Here is a 25,138-nt window from a genome sequence, read left to right on the forward strand (position 1 = left end):
AGACGTTTTTCCAGTGGGTTTAACATCTATTTACTGACAGCAGAGGTACTGACAGCTTGGAGGTGCTAGAGCTTCTTAATGAAATGGTGTAAGAATTTTCTAACATAGACAAAGCAAAGTATTTTTCATAATTTTATTCTCAGAAATGGCAGAACTGATCTTTCAAAAATATTCAGCCTGAAGCAGACATCAGGCATGGAAAGTTCAGCCTGAATAAGTAAAGTTTGGCAAAGTTATAAGCAACTGAAAACAGTGTCTTATAATCGGAAGTGTTAGGCAATTTTAACTATAACAACAGGCATCACTACCAGCGCCCTCTACAATAAAGTAATAAAGTAACCTACAATGCCATTTTTATAGCCACTTTTCCAACTACCAGCATATCTCTGCTCATCATGCTATTCCCTTCAAAAGACTGAGCTCATAATGGCATCTCCTTCCTGCTTTATATTAAAATATAGCTCTTAATATTAGCTGAAGGGGGAGCTCATTTTTCCATCCAAAACTTCTGAAAATGTGTAACGTAAGAGATTATATAAACACCACCAATAAGATACAGAGCTAAATACTTGTATACCTATGATGCCCAGAACTATTTCACAAATTCAACTTTTATTGTTCTAAATCATTTTATGAATAAAAATTACTTCAGAGGGCAAATTACTCTCGAGGTATAGACAAAAATTTCTCTCCAATATCACGGAGCCCATTGTTTGTGTGCAAATTCTACTTGCTGTGCTGGTAGAGATTAAAAGCAGACAAGGCTCCATGTATCTGGATAGGTTTGTGTTTTTTCTCATGTCAAAAAAGACAAAACCTCTTCCTTGGCACCCAAAATCATTTTCCTATGTTGCTTTTTCTGATATTATTTTATATTCCTGCCTTACACTCTTTATATCGAGGCTTACATTATAAACAGGGAACTCCTAAAATACACCTCATTATTATTCAGAAGGTGAAATCCATAATAAGCATAACAATGCTGTAACTAGGCAACTGTGCAAGAGCCTTTTCAAGAGAAGATTTTCTGGCATGTCACTGATAAGAAAGGAAAACCACTTAATATAAAGCATACAGTTTAGAATGGCAGTGGGGGAGGGTCATGATTACTGATGACTTAGTAGCATGCTGATTTCTGTTCTAGTTTTATTTTTCCAGTGTGATGCTATTTTTATTAATCATTTCTAGGAAGACAGAAATACCTTATGACAACCTTCCCCCCCAAACAAAAACAACACACACCGTAGCATTTAAACCAAATTAGCCAGCAGTTGGATCCTGACTGCATTTGGGCTCACATGAATTTGTAATTTGACGCATCGAATTTTGTCAGATTTTCTAAAGACTCAGCAAACAGTAAATAGCTCAGGCTTCAATGAGTGCAAAAGATAATAAACATAGAAAGACCGATCATGAGTGTAAGAGTCGGAGGGAAAACGGAAGGCATGGAGAGAACGATCAAAGGAGCACAAAAGGCTATTCTAAAATGAGAACACCAAGTCTTGAAAAGCAAAGAGAAAATGAACTGATGTCCTGGAAAATAACCCTTAGGTGCCAGGGAGTTTGTGAGGACATGAGGAATAGAAGCTCAGGCAGCACTCTAGAAAGTATCTAGACAGGTATCTCTTGGAAAAAAGAAAAATGTTTGACATTTGTATCTAAACTTGAGTTTACCTCTTGGAATCTAAATATATTGGTCTGTCCAGATGACGAGGCCAAACCAAAAAAAATCTAATAAATAAGAAGTCTGTTAGGTCTGGACCAAATTTTATTTTTTCCAAATGTTTTGCTGAATTGAGAATTGGGCGGGGGGGGGGGGGGGGAAAGGGGGAGGAGAAACTGTTTCAAATAAACCAAAACATTTTGGGTCAACCACAAACATTTTTTTTTCAATGTGATCATTTTCAGGTGTTTTCACACACACACACACACACACACACACACACACACACACACACACACACTCGCTCTCTTTTTTTTTAATTGGCCAAATTTCAAAGTGGAACACCATTTCAACATAAAAAGTTGAAATATAACATTTCAAAATGGTCAAAATGAAATTTTTTGACATTATTGAAATAAAAAAAAGTAGTAAAAATTATTTGTTGAATTCTATCTGAATTGTGAACAGATTCAGAGATCCAAAAAATACATTTTTCGGCAAAAATACCATTTGCAAAAAGAATTTTTTTAAAAATTCACCTAGCTCTATGTAGGGGGAGGAACTGGCAATTATACCCCCATCAGTAAGGCATTGACATAGGGATCTGCCCAGATGGAGCTCACTGCAGGCATGGTGAACTTAAAGTGAAGCTGAAGAGTAAGAATCTAGACTATGAAGCGTTTTATTCTGTCAGGTTCTTAATGACAACTCAGATTAATCTTTTCTTCCACCCCCAACCCACAATGTTTTGAATCTTTAAGGTCACAAGATTTATTAAAAGAGTTTATGATGAACAGTTTGTTTAGCATTGTAATTATCTTCTGCAATACAAAGCAAACACACTGGAAAATAATGAGAGTCTATTTTAGCAGAGCATATTATTAGGATCTTTCTCATTTGCAGAATAAAGAAAACTCATTCTTGTCATTGTGAGGATAGAAAATAAAGAGTTGATGGCTTAGAAAGCGGACAATGGAATATGACTCTTTTTACCACTAGGACATCAATTTAAATCCCACCCAGGTTAGTAATGATTGAAAGTCATTGCCGTTGCTAGCCTATGTGAAATGAGTTATGGCTAAGCTTGGCAGAATTTGATATTTTTAAAAAATAATTTTGATGGATAATATCAATGTTTATTTTTAAGCATCTTTTCCCCCAACTTTTATCTACTTACATTTTTTCATTTGTAGGAAATTATGGGAGGGTCATATATAATAATTTAACAACAGTATGAGATTGAAAAAGTTAAAGCTTTATAACAGTTAAAACACAAATTGTCAACTTTACATGTCAAAATATATCAAGTAAATATCCTTAAATCAAACTCTACTAAGTTTTCAAGCAGCATTTTTCTTAATTGAAATTTACAAATAGGCAAAGTATCAGTGGAAATATTTTTTCATCAGTTTGTGTGTACGGTGAAATCAATATTTACCAATACAAATCTAATCCTTCCAGTCTAGTTATGGCCCCTTACTCAGTGGACACATATCCACAGTGTACATATGGGCACCACTTTTCACATTAATTAAATGGCTTCAGCAGAGATTCTTAGGATTACTAAGGGCACAGAAACTGAACTCATCCCTAACAGTGGCCTTTCTAGAAAAGGATTTACACACACCAGTAGGGTGGAGTGGAGAATTTTGGACTCCCCCTACCTGTGCTGTGCCCAAGTCTGTATATGAACAAATTATTTCACAGTCTAACAGGGTCAGTTCAGCACCATTCGCAAGCATTAAATTAATAAAATTAAAAATAAAGTGGGGACAAAATGAGGGCTCTAGATTAAAAAACATTTTATTGCAGCTGAAAGTAGGATGGTCAATTTTTTTAGTGGCAGGATTAGACCACTTCGCTCTCTGGTTTGGTGAAAAGACTCAATGACGAAATAATTATTGCTTAATGAAATCTAGAGGTTAAGATGCTTAGTACTTTTAAAGCATATCGTGGATCTCCCAATTCAACCCTCTTTGGAAGTAGTACTAGCTTTCAAGGAAATGTGTCTATTTTCTGTAACATAGGATGGAGTTATGTAAATCTCATCAAGTGCCTCAAGTCACTACATTACAGCATTTTTCTGTAAATATTTGTATAGAGGTTTAGTTATCTTGAATTTTGCATATGGTCTTTAGGTCCATACAGTGCTGTAAGCAGCGTTACAAGTGGGTGCAGTTTCATTGACATTCTAAAAGTTATTTTGATTAAATGACTTCAATACAGTTGGAGCAATCAACTCTGAATTTGACCTGCAATCTTTATATTCCATTAAGGGAGATTTTGGAAGTGAATTATATTTAAAGTTTACTTTCACAGAATATGAAGCAATGCAATTAGAACTTCCAGGCCTTTTGATATTTAAAGGAAAAGCTCCACTTTTAATGGCACTCTAGTAGCTTGAAAGATTGGAATAGCACCAACTAACAGTTATGGTGAGCACTGATCACAAAACTGTTTTAATTTAATATCTCAATAAGTTATCAGAAAAAGCACTCAACTGAAGCCAAAACACCATAGAAAGGAACTACGTGGTATCTGAGTACAAAAAAAAAAAAAACAAAAAAAAAAACAATCTCTTTGGAATATGAGAGTTCATATGCTTTGGTTCTTAAGGTAATCACTAAATGAAAATTTGCCACATCCACATTTGGATAATAAACAACAGCTTAAGTTTTCAGCTCCAATCAAAGGAAAACAGATTTGAGAAACAAACACATATGGTGGTAATCTGCATTCCCATCTTAACTTTTAAGCTTACATTTAAATAACGTTTCTCTGTTTCTTATATATAGCAATTTTGGTAAATATGTCTCAAGGTGGCTTGAAATGTACATTAATCTGCTACAAAGAAAAAACAACAACTCAGTAGTACACATTAGTCAACAGGGGATAATCACCATTACGATTTAAGCAAAACATTTTCTATAACTAACTTAAATCAACTAGATGACTCTAGAGATCATGGAATATTACATAATTAGAGAACAACGCTCATCCAGAATCCATAGGAGTGGCTTTTTCTGCCTCGCTCCAGTTTAAAGCAGCTGAACAAATTCAGAATTTTATTTTGTGTTGAAGTTACGCTAGTTATACTTCTGCATCACATAACAGAAAGTTGTATCTCCCACTACAATAGTGTTAGCATGAAAGAAATGTGCTGAACAGAATAAAAACAAAAAGGAGTTAATCTCTGGAATTGTTTTGATTTGACAAAGAGGAAGTAAACCAAACAAACCTCCTCCCTTTCATCAACAGTTACTGTATCAAAAACAACATCTGATAGTTCATTACAAGTATCCATTGACAGTATAATAATTTGACACACAATAAAACCAACTTCTTGCCAATCATAAATTAAATATGCATATCACTGAATGACTTTGTTAACCTACTGCATATCCAATTCTACCTGTCCTGATCCATGTTCCTGGAACTTTGCAACAATCAATAACCTGCCCATTCTTTGGTTCCCCATTAACATATTATGACATTATAAGTTTTACACAACACACCTCTTCTTTTGCTCCTCTTTAGTTGTGCTCAAGAAAATGACTGGTTAGAGCAGAAGTCTCCAAACTTTTTATGTACAAGATTACTTTTTGAATTTAAGTGCAACCCAGGATCTACCCCGCTCTTTCCCCGAGGCCCCAACACCTTCCCGCTCACTCGCTCCCCCCCACCCTCATTCACTTTCACCGGCCTGGGGCAGGGGGTTGGGGTTCGGGAGGGGGTGTAGGCTCTGGGTTAGGGCCGAGATGTTCGGCGTATGGGAGGGGGCTCTGGGCTGAGCCTCGGGCAGGGGGTTGGGATGCAGGAGGTGGTGAGGGGTGCAAACTCTGGGAGGGAGTTTGCATGCAGGAGGGAGCTCAGGGCTAGGGGTTGGGATGCAGGAGGGCGTTTGGGGTGCTGGCTCTAGGAGGAGGCTCGGGGTTGGGGTGCGGGTTCCCGCTGGGTGGCACTTACTTCGGGCGGCTCCCAGTTGGAGGTGCAGCAGGGCTAAGGCAAGCTCCCTGCCTACCCCGGCCCCACGCTGTTCCTGGAAGCAGCCAACACGCCCCTGTGGCTCATGGAGGGGGCCCATGTGGCTCTGCACACTGCTCCTCCCTGCAAGCACCGCCCCCACAGCTCCCATTGGCCGGGAACAGGGAACTGCAGCCAACAGGAGCTGCGGGGACGGTGCTTGCAGGCAGGAGCAGTGCGCAGAGACCCCTGCCCCCGCCCAAGGGGCCGCAGGGGTGTGCTGGCCGCTTCTGGGAGAGGCGAGGGGCCAGGGCAGGCAGGGAGCCTGCCTTAGTCCCGCTGCACCGCCTGACTTTTAGCGACCGGGGATCGCGATCAACTGTCAGAGGCTCCAGTCGATCACGATCTACAGGCTGGTGACCACTGGATTAGAGCAAATTATAAGGGTATACATTTTTAATTTATAAAGTGCACTATGCAAGAATTCCAAGGCACTATACTTTTCAGGAGGAATTACAAATCTTATCCAAAACAATATTAAAAATGAAAGAATGAAAGGTTTGTTTTTATATAATACTGACATAATAATACAGATAATATCAATTTTAGAACACAGTAGGTAATACAGTTCACATATGGACAATGCAGTCCTTTATAGTTAAGGATCAACATTAAAAAAATCAAGGCACAGACAAATCTGAAGTCAATAAGGCGGCCCCCCTCTGTAAGTTGGTCAAAAAATAAGCTTCTGTTACTTAAGCAAAGAGGTGACTTGTTTGTGCTGTCTGTGAAAAAGTTTTTGATTTATCTGTCCAAATAAAATGGTTTCCTCATTTAAACAGATAGAATGAGCAAAACAAACCAACACAGAGCTGCAAAATGGTGCTGCATTCTGAACACTTCAATCACTTCTTGTGCTCTTTACATTCTTATATTCCTACCTTCTGAAATTCTGCTCACGAATGACTTCTATCAGATTTCTAACACAAAGAAGTGAATTCCGCCAATCCAACATAACAAATAGATGCTAAAGCTTCTGCTGCTAAACTTTGTTCAACAGAGAAGAAACCGAAGAGCTGTCTGATGTGAAAAGATTGCTAAAAGCAAACCCCAAAACCAGTGCAGAAGTATCAGTAGTTCTTTAAAAGTCTCAAGATTCCATTGAGTGTATCTTTTAGTTTCAAAAGACGCAGGAGGGGAGAGCACTTTGGACTGGTAAATCAGAAAAATCTGTCTCTCATGAAAAGTAACTAATGATCTAATTCAGACAACTGATGAAAAACAGACCTTGAACAACAGAATCATAAATATTTATCTACCCATCTAATAATGTAATTCAGAATAATTGTTGCTGAGTAGGATTTTTAAAAAAAAATATAACTTACCTTAATTGTTTTGCATAGTTTTGTTCAATCTCTATCCTTTCTTTTACAAACTTTGCATATCTCTCCAAGAAGTCAATGCCCCACTGTGTATGCTTGTCTAAGTTATCAAATTGATCCTTTAAAACAAAACAAAGAAATTCAATTAGCTACACAAGGTTTAAAAAAAAAAATCACAAAATTCTATCAATTTCATTTAGTTATGAAGTTGTGGTCTTCGATATTTAGATATAACTCACTACAATGGGGATAATAAAGCCAGTCCTATGCATATCACAACCCTCATATGCCAGAATATTAGTAAGCTAAAATCACATGTGCAAACATACTTTTGGCTCTTCATGTAAAAAGCACCTGTACTCATATTTAAAAATTACTCACAGTTGATTTTTTTTTTCATAAAAAGTAATGGCCATTAATATTTGTATTACTTTAAAAATAAACAATCCTTTTCAATCAAGGAAGGTTTCCAACACAACACTGAAAATATAAGTGGAGACAAGTGTTCTGTAACTGGTTAACAGACTATTTAAGTACCATTTCTTTCACAAGAGATTTTTGAGGAATTTAAAAATTCCTCAACACAGACCCTAGGTATGGTTTCTAGGCATTCAAAAAAGTATTTACATCCTTAAGATCACCCAATGACAGAAAACATACTTAAGTGATACTGTACAACAAAGCTGGATACATTCCGTATTTCAAACACAGATAGTCAAAGTCATCAGCAAATGCTCACTCCATGATAAGTGCTGGTGACGGTCTCCAGACAGAGCAAAGCTAGTCCTAAAAATGAAGAGGGCTATGACAAACTGGCAACAGAAGACAGAAACTGGATTTTAAAAAAGCAGATTTCTTTAGAAATGATCAAAAACCCTGTTATATTGCTACCTTCAAAGCTGAATTTTCACTATTACAGGTGGCAGATCAACAGGTCAAGCAAACATTCATTGAGGGTGAAGAAGGAATCCAAAAACAAAAAGGGGAAACTTGAATGAAATATCTAACAAAAAATGAAGATGCAGTTCAGTAAACCACACTGCACACATTCATATTTTTATATTAAAAGTTTAAACTATGCCATGCTGAAGAGAAGTCAAGGATTTATGTTTTAATATGACAATATTTATTGTAAATTCTGACTATATTTAGCACACCTCCTCATGAACAATTGCTCGATAGTCTAAAAAAAACACGAACAAATGTAAAAACAAATACAAGCTATCATACCGTGTCCCCCATAGAAACTGTGTCCAGATACACTTTATAGCTGTACTATTTAACTATCAAGTAAAATTAAAAATTAATACCAGAGAAAGAAAGTGATGAGGTATAGGCAAGGCTAATTGTGTTGCCTTTACATATTTAAAGTTTGCATAATAGAACACAACTTCATTATCTTAAGCTATGCAGCATGCCTGGCAACCCTGATTCAATATTGCACCTTAACTTAATGAGTCATACCAGCCTTTCCTACTAACAACTTTAATCTTCTTGTTCCAATGCACACTACAGTGATTTGAAGTTGCATCAAGGAATGCTGAGGTACAATGCACTTTGGCAGACTTAAACAATATAACACTGATTGAAATGATATCTGGAAGATACTGGTAGTAAAAATATACCATAATTTAGGGTATACAAGATCAAACAACATTTTATCAGCTTTGACAAATGTAAGGAAGAAATTCAGAGTTAAGATTGCTCTCAAATCTCAATCTGTTGGGTTTAGGGGACTGAAGCATAGATTAAATATATCCCACACATCTAATTTGTGCCATAATGGTGATTTAAAGACAGTGTGGGCCTTCACTCTACATTTCTTTGAAGTCAGACCCTGAACATTGTTAAAACAGGGTTTTTTGGGAGGCATTAAAATATCATATGTAAGCATAAATTATAAGTTTCTCAGAAGCTTTGCTCTTTTATATTCTGCTTTTGTTTTTGTAATTACTTTGACAATATTAGCCTTGTATCCAAATGAAGTCCCAATAAGTTGTTTTTGGTAGAGAGCCAATGGTCAGAGCCATTAAAAAAGACTTCCTTCAGTGAACAGCAAAACAATTCCTTTGCTGTCCTAGTTTCGGCTGCTTACTCCACACTACTTTGATTTGCTGCCAAGGTTTAACTTAATATTCTGGAACACCAAACTGTTAATATTTTAGAACACATAATCACAGAGAATATCTTTCCAATATTACAGGATCAAATAAAAAAACAAATAATTTGAGGGATCAGCTAATGAAAATTACTTATTTACTACTGACATATACAAAGATGAACCTGTATAAGTAATATACCTCTTTCCTTCTACCATTAACAAAAGGATCACTCCTCCTCACTGAAAAACTTTCCTTTCTTTACTTCATCTTCCTCCATCTCACTCTAGAAGCTGCAGGTTCTGAGCAAGGACAGCTAGGGATAGGAGATCTTGCTTTTGCTTCCATGAGAAGAATAATTTGGCACTGAATGAAACTTACCTGATGCATTTTGAGTTGGTTGCTGTGGCAAATGTATTGATCTCCAGGAACTCCCAAGCTAAGAACATCGTGTGGAGGACTCTGGAGTTTAGTTCCCATTCATAATTTAGACATAAATGTCTGTTGAGGTCATCTGCCATGGCGTACTGAATACCTGGTAGGTAAGAATCTGAGATGACTATGTGCTTGGCTATGCACCAATTCTAGGGTTTTATCACTTCAGCCCAGAGAGATGAGGAACATGCTCCTCTCTGATGATTGATACACGCATGCCACACTGTCTTGTCATGATCTTTATTGACTTTGATCTGATTAGAGGTAGAAAGTGTAGCAAGCATTTCTGACAGCTCTCAATTCAAAAGATTTACGTGTAGAAGCTGCTCTTGTAGAAACCATTTGCCTTGCACCTTAAGAGGTCCCAGATGTGTCCCCCAACTCAAAGCAAAGCATCTGATATTTTCACTGTGGTAGGGGGATTTTGAATGAATGGAACACCTGTTCACATCTTTGTGAGGTCCTTCCACCTACTGAGTGCAGAACCCACCGGGGAAGAGCGTAACCGGCCTAGACTGTGTTTGCTTGATTTGTAAACTGTTCAAAGCCATCCCTGTAGACTTTGAAGATTTAACCTGGCATGCTACGCTACAAAGACACAAGCTGATGTGTCCCAGCAGTTGAAGGCAGTCTTTTACTATCATTTAAGGACTTTCCTGAATCCTTGAGATGAGATATGCTAAGTGCAAGAAATCTGGAGGAAAGGAGGTATCTTTTGAGTCCACAAAGACCTTGAGATCATTAAAGGGGAGATCTTCAACGGTACTCTGAACCTCTCCCTGAAAGCCTAACATCTGCAGCCAAGGTGCTCTTCTCATGACCACTGCAGTGTATATAGACCATGCTGCAGAATCTGCCATGTCTAAGGCGGCCTGAAGCGAGGTCCTTGCTAGAAACTGGCCCCCTTGAATATTGGCTTTAAATTGGTCACAATGTTCCTCTGGCAGATGCTTAATAAAGGAATTAAAATTTGTTATAATTAAGTAGTTGTATTTAGCCATGAGCACCTGATGGTTTGCTAATCTGAAGTGTGGCTGATGCACAGGATTTGTGGCCAAAAAGATTGAGTCTCGGGTCTTTACTGAATGGGCCAGACTTTGAGCTATGTTGCCTGTCTTGTTAATTAATGACTTCCACTACGAGGATGTTTGGAGCTGGGTGAGAAGCAGAAACTCAGATTCCCTGGCCAGAACCTAATACTTTTTAATCCATGCCCTTGCAGGTAGGCAATGTTGTAGCTGGGGTTTGTCAAACAGTCTTAGCAGGCTCCATAACAGCTTCATTCACTGGAAAGGCAATTCTCAGAGATGACGAGGTGTGTCAAATATCTAGGAGTTTATAGCAGAACTCCAGAACCTCCTTTAAGGGATTCTGAGGTATGTCAGCAATTTGCTTCATCAGTTCCTGAAAATGCCTGAAGTCATCTACCATAAAAGGTGGTGGAGGCATACCAGCTTCATCTGTTGATAAGGAAAAAATATTTGTAAGAGGTGTCACCTCCTTATCTGCCTTGCTTCTTGCTCCTCAAAGGTCTCTTCCTCTGGCATAGGTGGAGACAGAGGGGACTAAAGAGAATGGGCCCTTCTCTATTCCCTCAAGAGGGTGGGAAAGACCTCATAGCAAATTGTTGGCAACAGAATGCCCACAGATCCCAATGAGGCCACTGAGGGGGGCCAAGTGGCAAAAAGTAGAGGCATTCATCTGTGTTCCTGTGATGTGGGTATTATTTGAGGTCTACCCTCCTGCAAAACATCAGTGTAGGAAGGAGAGCGATGTGTCCTAGAATAGACAGGGGAACCCTACCCTGAAATCCAAGATGGGGGAGAGCTGTTCCGCTTGCAAAGCAGACGAGGGCAAATATAGTTATCGAGGTGATAAAGGGGTTAGTGATTGAGAGGATCTTGATGCTGAGAAATGCCTGGCACTCATTAATAGGGGAGACTGGCTCCAAAGAGCTTAGGATACCTGATCTCTTGCAGAACTGATGGTAACAAAAACTGGCCTGGGAGAGGACCTGTGGAGGATGGCTTCAGAACTCTTGGCCCTGAAAGCTTGGCCTCAGTGTGAGTTGGCTCAGATTCCCCCAGTACCGTAGGAGGCCTCGCAGTCTTTGGTACCATTGAATTTTGTGATATGGTATAGTGTGTTGTTCAGGGACGGACTTATAGCTCTTTTCAACCATATCTCTGCCAGTCTGGGTCCAAGTACCTGAACTCTGTGAGTCTGTCTTAGACTGACCTTTTTTCTTTGTCCTTGCAATACCAGCATCACTCAGACCCTGCATGGAGCGCTTGGTGGGACTGGAGGTCTCTGTAGCCTTCTAATGTGCTGGTGACCAAGATCTTTTTGGAGATTTACTCCTTACCTCCTGTTTAGAGGCAGATGAAGATAGGGTCTACAGTACCGTAAATGTACTTGGTGCAGAGTGCTGCCTACCTCTAGTAGCTCTGGTGTCTGAGAGCTTGTTGTGGATGGGGCACTAGCGGTCCAGGGAGGTCTATGTATAGAGGTGTCCTCCAACCCTGGATCTGAAGCTGGACATAAAGCTTGCTCCATCATTAAGAGTTTAAACTTAATCTCCTGAATCAGTGAAAAGCATATTTATGACCTAAGGACTGAATGGGAAACAAATGAAAGTGATCCTTTAATAATGGAAATGTCTAAGCAACATTAACTATAGGTGTTTACATGCACTACCTATAATACAAAGGCACTGATCTGGCAAAGCACTTAAGCACAAGCTTAAGTTTAAGAATATCAACAGCGTCACTGAAGTCCACAGGGCTATTCACATGCTTCGAGTTAAGCATGTGCTTACGCACTTTGCTGGACCAGGGCCTGAAACCCTAGTTTAGCAAGTCAGTAGCCTGCCCTTGTTGATATGATCAATAGAACTGGTATGCTCCGCTCATTTTATAGGGAGATGACTTCACAAAGATTGTTTGTTTCTTGTCTTCATCTGAAGAATACATGTTAACTACTGAGTGGAATATTTGGATGTTGGAAAAAGACTGAAGATTAAAATAAAGCTTCCTGAAAAATTAAGTATCCTTTGAAGGACAGATTGAGACTCAGCAAAAATAGATGCCTCAAAACAGAACTGCTTTTTTTCTTTTTAAATCCACAAAAGACATCTCATGTTTTGATTAAAAATATAATAAATTCCTACTTACAGTATAACTATGTAATCAAAGATAAAAACTGGACACATTCAATGTATGCATTTCATTCTCTCCAAACCCTGTACATACTGTAGAACGTTCTGCTCTCAATGACTAGCAGATAAAGAAAATATGTTAAATGAATACATCTGTTCTGCAGTGTAGGATAAGAATAAGAATAAAAATTAAAATTAGCCTAAGTTTGGTCAAGAAAATAACATTTTCTCCTTATAGCTCATGGCCAGTAGGGAAAAGACCCCAATCACAAGCAAATGAAGGCCATGAGAACTGTAAGTCGTGTTACTTTTAGCATGGGAAGGATGTATAGTTCCCAAAGTAACTAATAAAGTAAAAAGGAGCTGCAGTAACAAGACAAAGGGAAATTGTCTCAAAAGAAACAGCCCCAAACCTTCCCACTGTTCTGCTGTACAAGCAAGGGGGTGGGGAGAATAAGAGAAGGCCTTGAAGGAAGGAAAGAAGCAAGGAAAAACTGCTGCAAACTAGGTTTTTGCTAAAGCTAGCAAATTAGCTGAAGTCAGTTATTGGCAATGACATCACTTGTTTGTTAAAGCGTATAAAAAGTAAACTCTTAAAGAGGTTCATTGCTAATACCTGCCTGACCAAGTTGGAGATGACCAATATGGGTCTAAGCACTCCCCGGATTTAGCTTATTAGTAAGTATACTGATCACATGCTTATAAATATTGTGACTGTATTGGATGTAGAAACTGCTTATTGTTAGGCTGTTAGACTTGTTTAGAGCAACTGCATAAAATACCGTTTGGCCTTTAGATTTAAAAGAGGAATTTATGGTTAAATTAGCATTTGGTGGTTTCCCATACCAATAAATATTCTTATTAATTCCAACATGCAGTTTGTTTTGTTACAATTCTATATACAACAAGGAATCTACTCTGAAGGGAATAGGAGTGCTGCAGATAGTGTGCTCATCCCCTAGGGAGGGACAAGGGGCCTTACATTGTTTATCAGTCATACAGAGATGAACAAGCAACAGCCAAGGAAGTTTCATTCAGTCAGCAGGCAGAAGGAGAATGACAACAACATAAAACTTCTAAGGTAGAGAGGGATTCAATGTGGACATGGAAATCAACCCGATACTCATATTTTTAGCAAGATTGGTTGCAGGTTTCACCCCAGTCCCTCCATTGCTCCCACAAGACACATAACCAGAGGAACTCTTCCTCACTGCTGCAAAGGTAGCCACATTATGGGATGAGTCACAAGCCAGCTTTGAGTTGTGCCAGGAAGACAACAAAGGCAAAATCACAGTCATCACCTGACAGGGAAGGTTTAGATACTACCTTTCTTGCCAGTACTAAAAGATCTCCTAACCACCTAATTAGGAAATTTAACACACTGTTTACTGATGTTTATATCAGTTTTGAATTGGTTTATCTGTGTGAATCTAAGCCTAGCCTATTCTGAACATGAGCTGGCTGTGCAACACAGGGGACAAAGTTAACTGAGTAAATGTGGTCTGGTGTGTACAATTACAATTAATTTTAAGTCTGGAACTTTTAGCAAAAATCATTAAATATTTAGATATACAAGTAGTTACTTTCTGGAAAGTGTGGAAGTTATATTAGCTAATAAAGACTGACACAAGATAATGAACAAAATGTCTGTCCACTACCTTAGCAGAAACTATTTTCCCACTGACCTCCCAAGACAAATACACATGAGGTATACTGTATAATTAGGGCTGTTTGTCTACATGCTATTAAATAAATGACAAAGCAACAGCACCCAATTTAATGAAACACTGTTCTTAACAGCCAAACATGTAAGTGTGTTGAAGAATTTTTTATTAACACTGCATTTGACATTCTATTAATGGGTTGCAGAGATCAGTTGATGGATGGGCCTAGTGGATATTACACTGCCCACTCACCAACTGGAATGCAGTTCAAAGCTTGAGAGTCATAAATGAAATAAGTCTGACATTCCACAAAGGTCCATAATAAGTCAGTGTAGATTATTCAACAGGATGTATTTTAACTGTAGTTCGAGAATAACATAATTGTTACTGGGAATTAGGCGTGTAAAAATTCAAGTAGTTTAGATATCCCACTCCAAAATGCACAGAATATTGGGAATTTTATTCATTTATATGTACCTGCCTTCTCAAATGCAAATTAGTTACCAAATGAAGTAACTAAATGGAAACAGGTTTCAGAGTAGTAGCCGTAGTAGTCTGTATCAGCAAAAACAACGATGAGTCCTTGTGGCACCTTAGAGACTAACAAATTTATTTGGTCATAAGCTTTCGTTATGCCCAGATAAATTTGTTAGTCTCTCAGGTGCCACAAGGACTCATCGTTGTTTTTGCAAATGGAAACAGTGAATTCCAAGTCAAAATGGGTAGAATATTATCCATATTAACAAACCAAACCTTTAACTTCGGAGTAGTAGTTTATTGAAATTAAACTATTGACACTTACTTAGTAAATATTTTTCTTTAAAGTAAAAAGCAAAAAAATCAGTTTAGAACAAACAATTGTAGACTGCACCAGAGACAGGCTGCACCAGAGGTGATGCAGACTACACAACAGTTTCACCTGCAAGCCTTCCAAATCTCAAATGACATTTTCCCAAGATTTGTTTTAAAAGATCTAATTTGGAATGCCTCGCTTATTTATTTGAGGGGGTGGCCATTGGGTTCATCACTGAAGATGTCTAGGGCAGAAGTATCAAAACAACACTTGAGATGTGAGAGGCAGAGTCCCCACTACTGAGCTGATATTCTACCAGAGGAAAGAGAACATTTCCTAACCTGAATTCAGCTTCTGCTCTCCCTTTCTTCCTTGCTGGAGTCTTAGATTGAGTCTTAGTTTTCTGCAACACCAGCCTTGACTGCCAATCAAGAGAAACGGAAAGAGGGTCTCTGTGGGGTCCAGTGGCAAATGCCACAGCATAAGCATAAGGTCTTCCCTTTTCCTGGAGCTATCACCATATCTTGTGATGCACCCTATGCCTGCTTGCCAGTGAATAACAGAAGTGCAGAGAGCTACATCTGGTCAAACTACAGGTCTTGCATTATTTCAGTATTTGCAGTCACTTAGAACTCACTTCTACCCTAGTTATAAACAGGGACTTGTGTACTCTACAGTAGTGGCACCAAATTCCGTGGCAGCAACACTTACGTTCTGTGGTAACGTTTATATGCTCTGTGACCAAAAAATATATAGTTCATTCCCATCCCCCAACCCCATAAGAACACATACAGAGCCTCTGGCTCAGAGCTGGAAATTCTCATAGACAAAGTCTGTTGATGATTGTGATCTAGCATCATTATTTTCAAGGATGGGTTTTTATTATATACTCTTCAGGCAGCCAGCAGCACAGTCCACATGATGATGTCCAAGAAACTCATTTCAGAGCCTTCTTATACTCTCTATATGCCAGGGAAGGAAGGAGTTTATAGCCAGCTATAAATTTACCTCTCTAGCTCCCCAATCCTCAGTTGCTGCACTGTTTAAAGATTTCAAGGCCAGGAGGGACTATTATGATCATCTAGTCTGACCTGCTGCATAACAAGGCCACAGAACAAGGGTGGCCAACTTGTGGCTCCGGAGCCACTTGTGGCTCTTCAAACGTTAATATGCTGCTCCTTGTATAGGCACCAACTCTGGGGCTGGAGCTACAGGCGCCAACTTTCCAATGTGCCGAGGGGGAGGAGGGGAGGGGACAGTGCTCACTGCTCAACCCCAGAGGCCCTGCCTCCACTCCACCCCTTCCCTCCCCTGAGCCTGCCATGCCCTCACTCCTCCCCTCAGAGCCTCCTGCACGCCATGAAACAGCTGATCGGGAGGTGCGGGGAGGAAGGGGGAGGCACTGATTGGTGGGGCTGCCATTGGGCGGGAGGCGCTGAGAGCAGGGGGAGCTAATGACATATTACTGTGGCTCTTTGGCAATGTACATTGGTAAATTGTGGCTCCTTCTTAGGCTGGCCACCCCTGCCATAGAACCTCTACAGTAATTTCTGCCAAAGCCCATCACTTCTGTTTGAGCTATAGCATATGTTTTAGAATGACATCAGTCTTGATTCGAAGACTTCAAATGATGGAGAATCCACCAAATTCTGAGGTAAGATGTTTCAATGGTTAATTACCCTCCTCATTAAAAATCTGCACCTTATTTCTAGTCTGAATTTGTCTAGCTTCTGTTTCCAACCACTGGATTTCGTTAAATCTTTTTATTTTTTTATGAGAATAAAGAGCCATCCACTATCAGAAATCTCTTGCCTCTGTAGGTATTTGTAGACCTTGATCAAGCAACCTCTTAATCCTCTCTTGGATAAATCATATAGATTGAGTTTCTTATGTCTCTCACTATAAAGGCATGTTTTCCAGACCACAAATAATTCTTGGAGCTATTTTCTAAACTCTTTCCAAGTTTTTGACAGTCTTTGTGAAACAGGGACACCAGAAATGGACATAGTACTCCAGCAAAGGTCTCACTAATGTTGTATACAATTTCAATACAAATTCAAGATGATCTGGAGAAATGGTCTGAAGTAAATAGGATGAAATTCATTAAGAACAAATGCAAGGTATTCAATTTAGGAAGGAACAATCAGTTGCACACATACAAAATGGGAAATGACTGCCTAGGAAGGAGTACTGCGGAAAGGGATCTGGGGGTCATATTGGACCACAAGCTAAATATGAGTCAACAGTGTAACACAGTTGCAAAAAAAGCAAACATCATTCTGGGACGTATTAGCAGGCGTGTTGTAAGCAAGACATGAGAAGTAATTCTTCCGCTCTACTCCACGGTAATTAGGCTTCAACTGGAGTATTGTGTCCAGTTCTGGGCGCAACATTTCAGGAAGGATGTGGACAAATTGGAGAGAGTCCAAAGAAGAGTGACAAAAATGATTAAAGGTCTAGAAAACATGACCTATGAAGGAAGATTGAAAAAATTGGGTTTGTTTAGTCTGGAAAAGAGAAGACTGAGACATGATAACAGTTTGTAAAAGGTTGTTACAAGAAGGCGGGAGAAAAAATTGTTTTTCTTAATGTCTGAGGATAGGAAAAGAAGCAATGGGCTTAAAGTGCAGCAAGGGAGGTTTAGGTTGGACATAAGGAAAAACTTCCTGTCAGGGTGGTTAAGCACTGGAATAAATTGCCCAGGGAAGTTGTGGAATCTCCATCATTGGAGATTTCTAAGAGCAGGTTAGACAAATACCTGTCAGGAATGGTCTAGATAATACTCAGTCCTGCCATGAGTGTAGGGGACTGGACTAGATGACCTCTCAAGGTCCCTTCCAGTCCTATGATTCTATAATACCATGTCCCTACTCCTACTTGACATTCCCCTATTTATACACCCAATAATTACATTTGTCTTCTTTACTACACCATCACACTGGGAGTTCATGTTAAGTTAGTTATCTGCCATGACTGCTACTCTTTTTCAGCATCACTGCATTTCAGGATACAGCCTCCACTCTTCTATGTTTTTTATTCTCAGATGTATTACCTGGTATTTGGCTGTAAAAAATACATGTTGTTGAAGAGCCCACCTTACCAACTGAACTAGGTCAGTCTGTATAGCTGACCTGTCACCAGCATTATTTACCAGTCCACCAACATTTAGAAACACCTGCAAATTTTCCAGTAATTATTTTATATTTTCTTTCAAATCACTGACAAAGAAAAAATTTGGGCAAAAAACAGATCCCCGTGGGACCCCGCTTAAAATATCCTCTCTGACTGACAATTCTCCATGTACAGTTTCTGCAATCTATCAGTTAACGAGTTTTAAAATCCATTTAATAAGGGCTACATTCATATTGTATAGTGCTAATTTTCTTATTTTAATCAAATTGTCATATTGGACAAAGTCAAATCACAGAAATGTAGGGCTGGAAAGGACTTTAAGTGGTCATCTAGTCCATCCCCTAAGCTGAGGTAAGACCAAGTACAAGTAGGCCATCCTGACAAGTGTTTGCCTAACCTGTTCTTAAAAACCTTCAGTGATGGGGATTCCAAAACCTCCCTTGGAAGCCTATCTCAGTGCTTATAGTTAGAAAGTTTTTCCTATGATCTAACCTAAATCTTCCCTGCTGCAGATTAAGCCCATTGCTTCTTGTCCTACCTTCAGTGATTCATAGATACAAGCCCAAAAGGGACCATTGTGATCATCTAACGACAATATATGGCCTGTGTCATACAGGCGGTCAGAACATTCACAACAGTTCTTATTGAACATGGAGAACAATTAAGCACCATCCTCTGTGTAACAGCCCTTAACATATTTGAAGACTTGCACTCATTCTTCTTTTGTCAAGACTAAACATGCCCATTTTTTAAACCTTTCCTCGTAGATCATTTTTCTAAACTATTTATTATTTTTTTGTTCTCCTCTGGACTCCCTCCAATTTGTCCACATCTTTCTTAAAGTGTAGCACTCAGGACTGGAAACAGTACTCCAAGTAATGCCTTATAGAAGTCTAAATAATTACATGAACAGTTACTTTATCAATCTCGTAATCTCATTAAAAAAAATCAAGTTTCTTATATAGACTTATTTTCCATAAAACTATGCTGATTGGCATTAATTATGCTACTATCCTTTAATTTTTCACTGATTTCATCCCATTTCAGTTTTTCCATGATTTGGCCTGGGATCAATGGCAGGCTCACTACACCATCGTTATAGTTACCAAGGTCACTCCATTTACTCTTTTGAAATAGTGGCACAACATTAGCTTTCTTCCAGTTCCTTTTTCTAAAGGCCGTCAACCTTGTCTAAACTTCTATGTATGTACACACACAAATAAAAGGTTGGATTCTGGAGAACAATTCTGCAGTAAGGGAATGCATTCTGCAGGTGTGGAATCATGGATAGACAAGGTCCTGCCTATTCACAAATAGTTAAGCCTCATGCTGGCACAAGGAGTTACAAAACTTTACCTTAGGGATGCTGGGTTTATTCTTTAGCGAACAATTTTTCTTCTCATTATAAGAAAGTTGGTAAAAATAGCTAGTACACATTTGTGTAGAGGATAACATTATGCTGCCATTTTGATATCAAGCCCAAATTCTAAAAGTTCAAATAGTTCAACAGGTCTACCTGTTTAAACTTGCAACATTTTGCAAAGAATCATCAACGTGCTACATAAACAGTCACAGATTTTAAGCAGCCTGGTCAGTCTACTGCACTACCTCTGGGGAGAGGTGGGGCACAACACTGCAGGAGCAAGATGAGTTCTTGACCCATCTTGCAGGGAGGGGTTTTGGGCAGCAGGCTCCAGCGGCAAAACTCCAGGAGTCTGGCCATGCGGCCCAACCGGAGAGCAGTGGGTACTGACCCTCCCCTCTCCCCTCACCCCCTGACTCTGGCCACGCGGCCTTGGCCTCCAGCTGTGGGGCTTCAGCCTCAAGCCCCTGGTTCCAGCTGTGTGGCAGCAGGCGCTGGCCCCCGGCTGCCGTCCCAAACTCCTGTTGCACAGTGGCAGGCGCCGGCCAGCAGCTCCAGCCGTGCAGCCCCAGCCCCTGGCACTGATCCCCTGCCCCAGCTGCACAGCAGCAGGCGCCAACCCACAGCTCTGTTCCTGGGCTCCGGCCATGCGGTGGCGGGAGCTGGCCCCGGGTGACGACCCCTGACCCGCAGCAGTGAGTGCTGGCTCCAGTCACACAGCCCAGGTTCCGACACCCAGCTCCGGGCTCCGGCCATGCGGCGGCAGGCACTGGCTCTGGGCGCTGACCCACAGCTCCGGCTGCATGGCAGCAGGCTCTGATCCCTGGCTCCAGCCACACAGTTCCTGGCCCGGCCGCACAGCAACAGACATCAGGCCCTGGCTCTGGCCACATGACAGTGGGGCTCTGGCCACATGACAGTGGAATTCATCACCCATCTCCATCACCACGGGCCCCCGCTGCCTCCCCGACCCTGCATCCATCCTCCCCGCCCCATTGCCCTGGCCTCCTGCTGCCTCCCTGGCCCCACATCCATCCCACCATCACTTCTGGCCCCTGTTACCTCCCCCTTTGGCTTTTCCTTTCCCATCCAGGGCTTGCTGGGTCCTGGGGCTTGTTGAGAAAAGTTATATAAACAAACTTGCAAGTATCACTTTCCACAGCAGACTTACTAGCTATCTGTGAAAAGTGATACTTGTAAGTTTGTTAAATATCACATCACTTTTCATAGTCTCCCAGGTAGTTACTAAGTGTGCTGTGATATTAACAAATATACAAATATCATTCCTGAAGGGGGAGGTAGCATTATTTTTATGACTGAGTCTGCCAAAAAACCTACAACTATAAATTACAATGATCTGGATGTGTATCTGTGCATATTTAATTGTTTTTCCTAAAGTATTTTAGGAGAAAGTGTCAGTGCGGCCACCAGTGAGAGTTGGTCTGCACTCTGAGGCCACCAAAGAATTTGTTGTGAGAACCCCTGTCCTATACTCATACCTATTGTATATGAGTGTTTACAACTGCTGACTGTCCTTTAGTTCAGTGAGCTAAATTTAGCATAGTAATAAATACTGTAATTGGACTCCAGGAGAAATTCTGACTCAGATTACTGGGAAAAGTTAGTAATTAGCACTGCTTTGCAACTATTTGCACTACCTTAGTACTCTTACATATTACAATATAAGCCTCTTAAAATAGACTAATCAGATAAAGCCTGATTTATCCGGCTTATCCCAACTCTCATTTTAAGTGGACAGAATTTTCCTAATCAGGCATTTGTTTTCATGGGGAAAAAAATGCAGAGGATACAGAAGTTCAGCATTTATACTGGATTTCCTAGCGCTTGCCAAGTTAAAGTTAAAGTAACAGAGAAACTAACTAAAGAGGTCTTGTATAACGTTAATTTTGAAAAGGAATGGAAGCTCCTGAAATGTATGAGAGGTGACATGACAAAACTGTTCATTATTTGTTTGGAGCCATTACAGAGTTTTGTGGGAATACCTAAACCTTCATACGATGCTAAAGATGCAGTCAGGCTGCTTCTGAAAGTTCTTTGAAAAATAACATAGCCACTTGCCCAATGTTGAGTAATGGTCTCAAGTTACAGTGGGGGCGGGGGGGGCCAGGGGAGTTAGGTTGGATATTAGGAAAAACCTTTTCACTAGGAGGGTGGTGAAGCACTAGCATGGGTCACCTAGGGAGGTGGTGGAATCTCCTTCCTTAGAGGTTTTTAAGGTCAGGCTTGACAAAGCCCTGGCTGGGATGATTTAGTTGGGGATTAGTCTTGCTTTGAGCAGCAGGTTGGACCAGATGACCTCCTGAGGTCCCTTCCAACCCTGATATTCTATGATTCTATGTTAACTTGGAAATTTTAACTCTGAACATCTCCAAAAATGATGGACTAAATAAAGGACAAATTGCTTACCAGATTCCTTTTTTTCAAATGTGAGTTAAAACTAATGCTAAAAAACCACACACACGCATGCAGACTGTCATAACTATAAAGGGAAGGGTAACAGCCCTCCTGTGTACAATACTATAAAATCCCTCCTGGCCAGAGACTCCAAAATCCTTTTACCTGTAAAAGGTTAAGAAGCTCAGGTAACCTGGCTGACACCTGACCCAAAGGACCAATAAGGGGACAAAATACTTTCAAATCTTGGTGGGGGGAAGATTTTTGTTTGTGCTCTTTGTTTTGGTGGTTGTTCGCTCTTGGGATGGAGAGGGACCAGACCTCAATCCATGCTCTCCAAATCTTTCTGAACAAGTCTCTCATATTTCAAACTTGTAAGTAAACAGCCAGGCAAGGCATGTTAGTTTTATCTTTGTTTTCTCAACTTGTAACTGTACCTTTTACTAGGGTGTTTACCTCTGTTTGCTGTAACTTTGAACCTAAGGCTAGAGGGGGTTCCTCTGGGCTCTTTAAGTTTGATTACCCTGTAAAGTTATTTTCCATCCTGATTTTACAGAGATGATTTTTACCTTTTTCTTTAATTAAAAGCCTTCTTTTTAAGAACCTGATTGATTTTTCCTTGTTTTTAGATCCAAGGGGGTTGGATCTTGATCCACCAGGAGTTGGTGGAAGAAAGGAGGGGAGATGGTTAATTTCTCCTTGTTTTAAGATCCAAGGGGTTTGGATCTGTATTCACCAGGGAATTGGTGACGAGTCTCTCAAGGCTACAAAGGGAAGGGAATTAGCACATTGGGAGTGGTGGCAGCGGATGAGATCTAAGCTGGTAGTTAAGCTTAGAAGTTTTCATGCAGGCCCCCACATCTGTAGCCTAAAGTTCAGAGTGGGGAAGGAGCCTTGACACAGACACACATAAAAAGACACACATAATACAGGTGTATTATGACACTTCTACAAGAAACATGAGTTATGTTTAAATAAGGAAGTGAATCCAATATCCAAAAAAAAAAAGAACTATATTTATTTTACTAAGAGGTACATGGCAATCTGATTTATTCTGATGAGGAAACACCACATTAAGATGAAAGCTGATGCTCAAATTAGCCCAGTGAACCAAAATAAATAATTTTCATCCCACAAAAATACATGTATCTGGAGATCATGCCTACGGACTGCTCAGAAAAAATAAGAAGTAGACAAAAATTCAGGTGATATTCCAAAAAGTGCTCAGTGTTGCCCTCATTCTCTTCCCACTGAAGAAACTCCCATTGACTTCAATGTTGAGCACTTTTGAAAATACCACACCAAATAGCTTGATAATTGAACAAAGACTTTTTTTTTAACTCAGATGGTAACTTTACATTGTCTCAAAATGTATTCTAATTCCCACCTCACTCAATGAAAGCATTAAGAATATCAAACACTTTATTATAAATGAATGAAAGCACATTCAGTGTATTGTAACAGAGCAAAAAGCTCTAACATGACATTTAATTTTTTCATGCTGGCACATCAACTCAACATGGTTTCTTGCATTTACTTGTCCATCTGCTTAAGTGCCAGAACAGCTCTGGGAATTGTATTTAAGTGATGGTACAAAGCATACAAGGCTGCACAAATTGTGTGCACAAATCCCATATAGGTGTTTGTAGCAGGGTGGACACCTGCTCCTGCCTGGAAGGGCCTGAGATAGCCCAGGGAGTAGGCAGTGTGAAGGCTGAGCTGATTAGAGGAAGTTGCTGCAGCTGGGGCCACGCCCCCAAACAGCTTCAGCAGGCCCTATAAAGGCTGGGAGCCAGGAGCTCAGGCCAGAGTCTCTCTCTGCCTTCAGAGAGAGAAGGGCCTGGCTGCAGGGAGCTAGACAGGGTACCTGAGTGGAGCAGGGCTGGGGAAAGGCTGAGGAGCTCCAGCCTGGATAGCCCCAGGCTGTGGCCTGGTAGTAGGCTAAGGGGTACTGGGGGTTGCAGTGGGCAGCCCAGGGCTAGGCCAAGACAGCAGGTCCAAACCCAACCTTGCCGATGATGAGAGAACTATACTGCAGTCTGCCCCAGGGAGCGGGGGCTAGTTGGTGACTGGCAGTGGCCTTATCCTGAGGTAAGGTGGGGATAGTGGGTGGGGGTTCCTCTGGGAGGGGAGACCTAGTGTGTGTGGGTATTGCTGGGGGCAGCACCCAGGGCAAGGGGTACCAGGGTCCTGGGAGGGACACAAAGGCCAGAGAAGAGAAGAAGGTGGATCACTGGCATGCAGAGGGCGCTCCAGGGGCTGGTGAGCTAATTCCCTGGATGACCAGCAGGAGGCACTGCAGGGGTGAGTCTGCTCCTCTACAGTGATGATGATAAATTAGATATATAGATAATACAAGTTAATGCTTTTCATGTTTAAAGATATACATGCATGTTAATCCTTACAACACCAAAGTGGGGGGGGAAAAAACCTTTCATAACTGTTGTTCTTTGAGATGTGTTGCTCATGTCCATTCCATGCTAGATGTGCACGCAGCAGCTGCCAGAGATTTTTCCTTAGTGGTATCTGTAGGACTGGCTTTAGTGCCCCCTGGAGTCATGCATGTATGCGTCGATATAAGGGGTGCCGCCAGCTCCACACCCTCTCAGTTCCTTCTTGCTGATAACTCCAACAGTTGGTAGCGGGGGGGGGGGGGGGGGGTCATGGAATGGAGATGAGCAACACATCTTGAACAACAGAGAGGTTAATTTTTGTTTTCTTCGAGTGCTTGTTTGTGTCCATTCTATGCTTGGTGACTCACAAGCAGTACCCTTGAAGGTGGGCTCAGAGTTTCTGGACATGCTGGGCTAGTCTACACTGGCAATGCTAAAGCGCTGCCGTGGCAGTGCTTTAACGTGCCTTGTGTGGTCACAGCGCAGCTCACCTCCACAAGGGGCGCAGCTCCCAGTGCTGGTGCACTGTCTACATTGGCGCTTTACAACGCTGCAAGTTGCTGTGCTCAGGGGGATGTTTTTTCACACCCGAGTGAGAAAGTTGCAGCGCCGTAAATTGCCAGTGTAGACAAGCCCACGACTGCAACACAACTCTTCCAAAACTGATATCGTCACAGGC

The 25,138-nt window shown here is 40.7% G+C and overlaps 1 protein-coding gene across 4 annotated transcripts in view; it reads right to left on the minus strand.

Moving 5' to 3' along the window:
* The window catches only part of FNBP1L (formin binding protein 1 like), a 93,651-nt gene that overhangs the window by 32,498 nt on the left and 36,015 nt on the right, over nt 1-25,138 (minus strand). For 3 of the 4 annotated variants that reach the window (XM_054037002.1, XM_054036999.1, XM_054036998.1), the window contains exons 1-2: nt 9,489-9,602; nt 7,012-7,127 (exon numbers count right to left, since the gene is read on the minus strand). In XM_054037002.1, the coding sequence (XP_053892977.1) occupies nt 7,012-7,127; nt 9,489-9,587 (215 nt within the window). In that variant the 5' untranslated portion in view covers nt 9,588-9,602. Of the gene's footprint in view, nt 1-7,011; nt 7,128-9,488; nt 9,603-25,138 lie in introns of those variants that run through there. The other variant, XM_054037000.1, reaches the window with a different exon arrangement.

This window comes from Malaclemys terrapin, chromosome 8, assembly GCF_027887155.1.
Source record: "Malaclemys terrapin pileata isolate rMalTer1 chromosome 8, rMalTer1.hap1, whole genome shotgun sequence".
In the NCBI taxonomy this organism is placed as follows: Eukaryota; Metazoa; Chordata; order Testudines; family Emydidae; genus Malaclemys; species Malaclemys terrapin.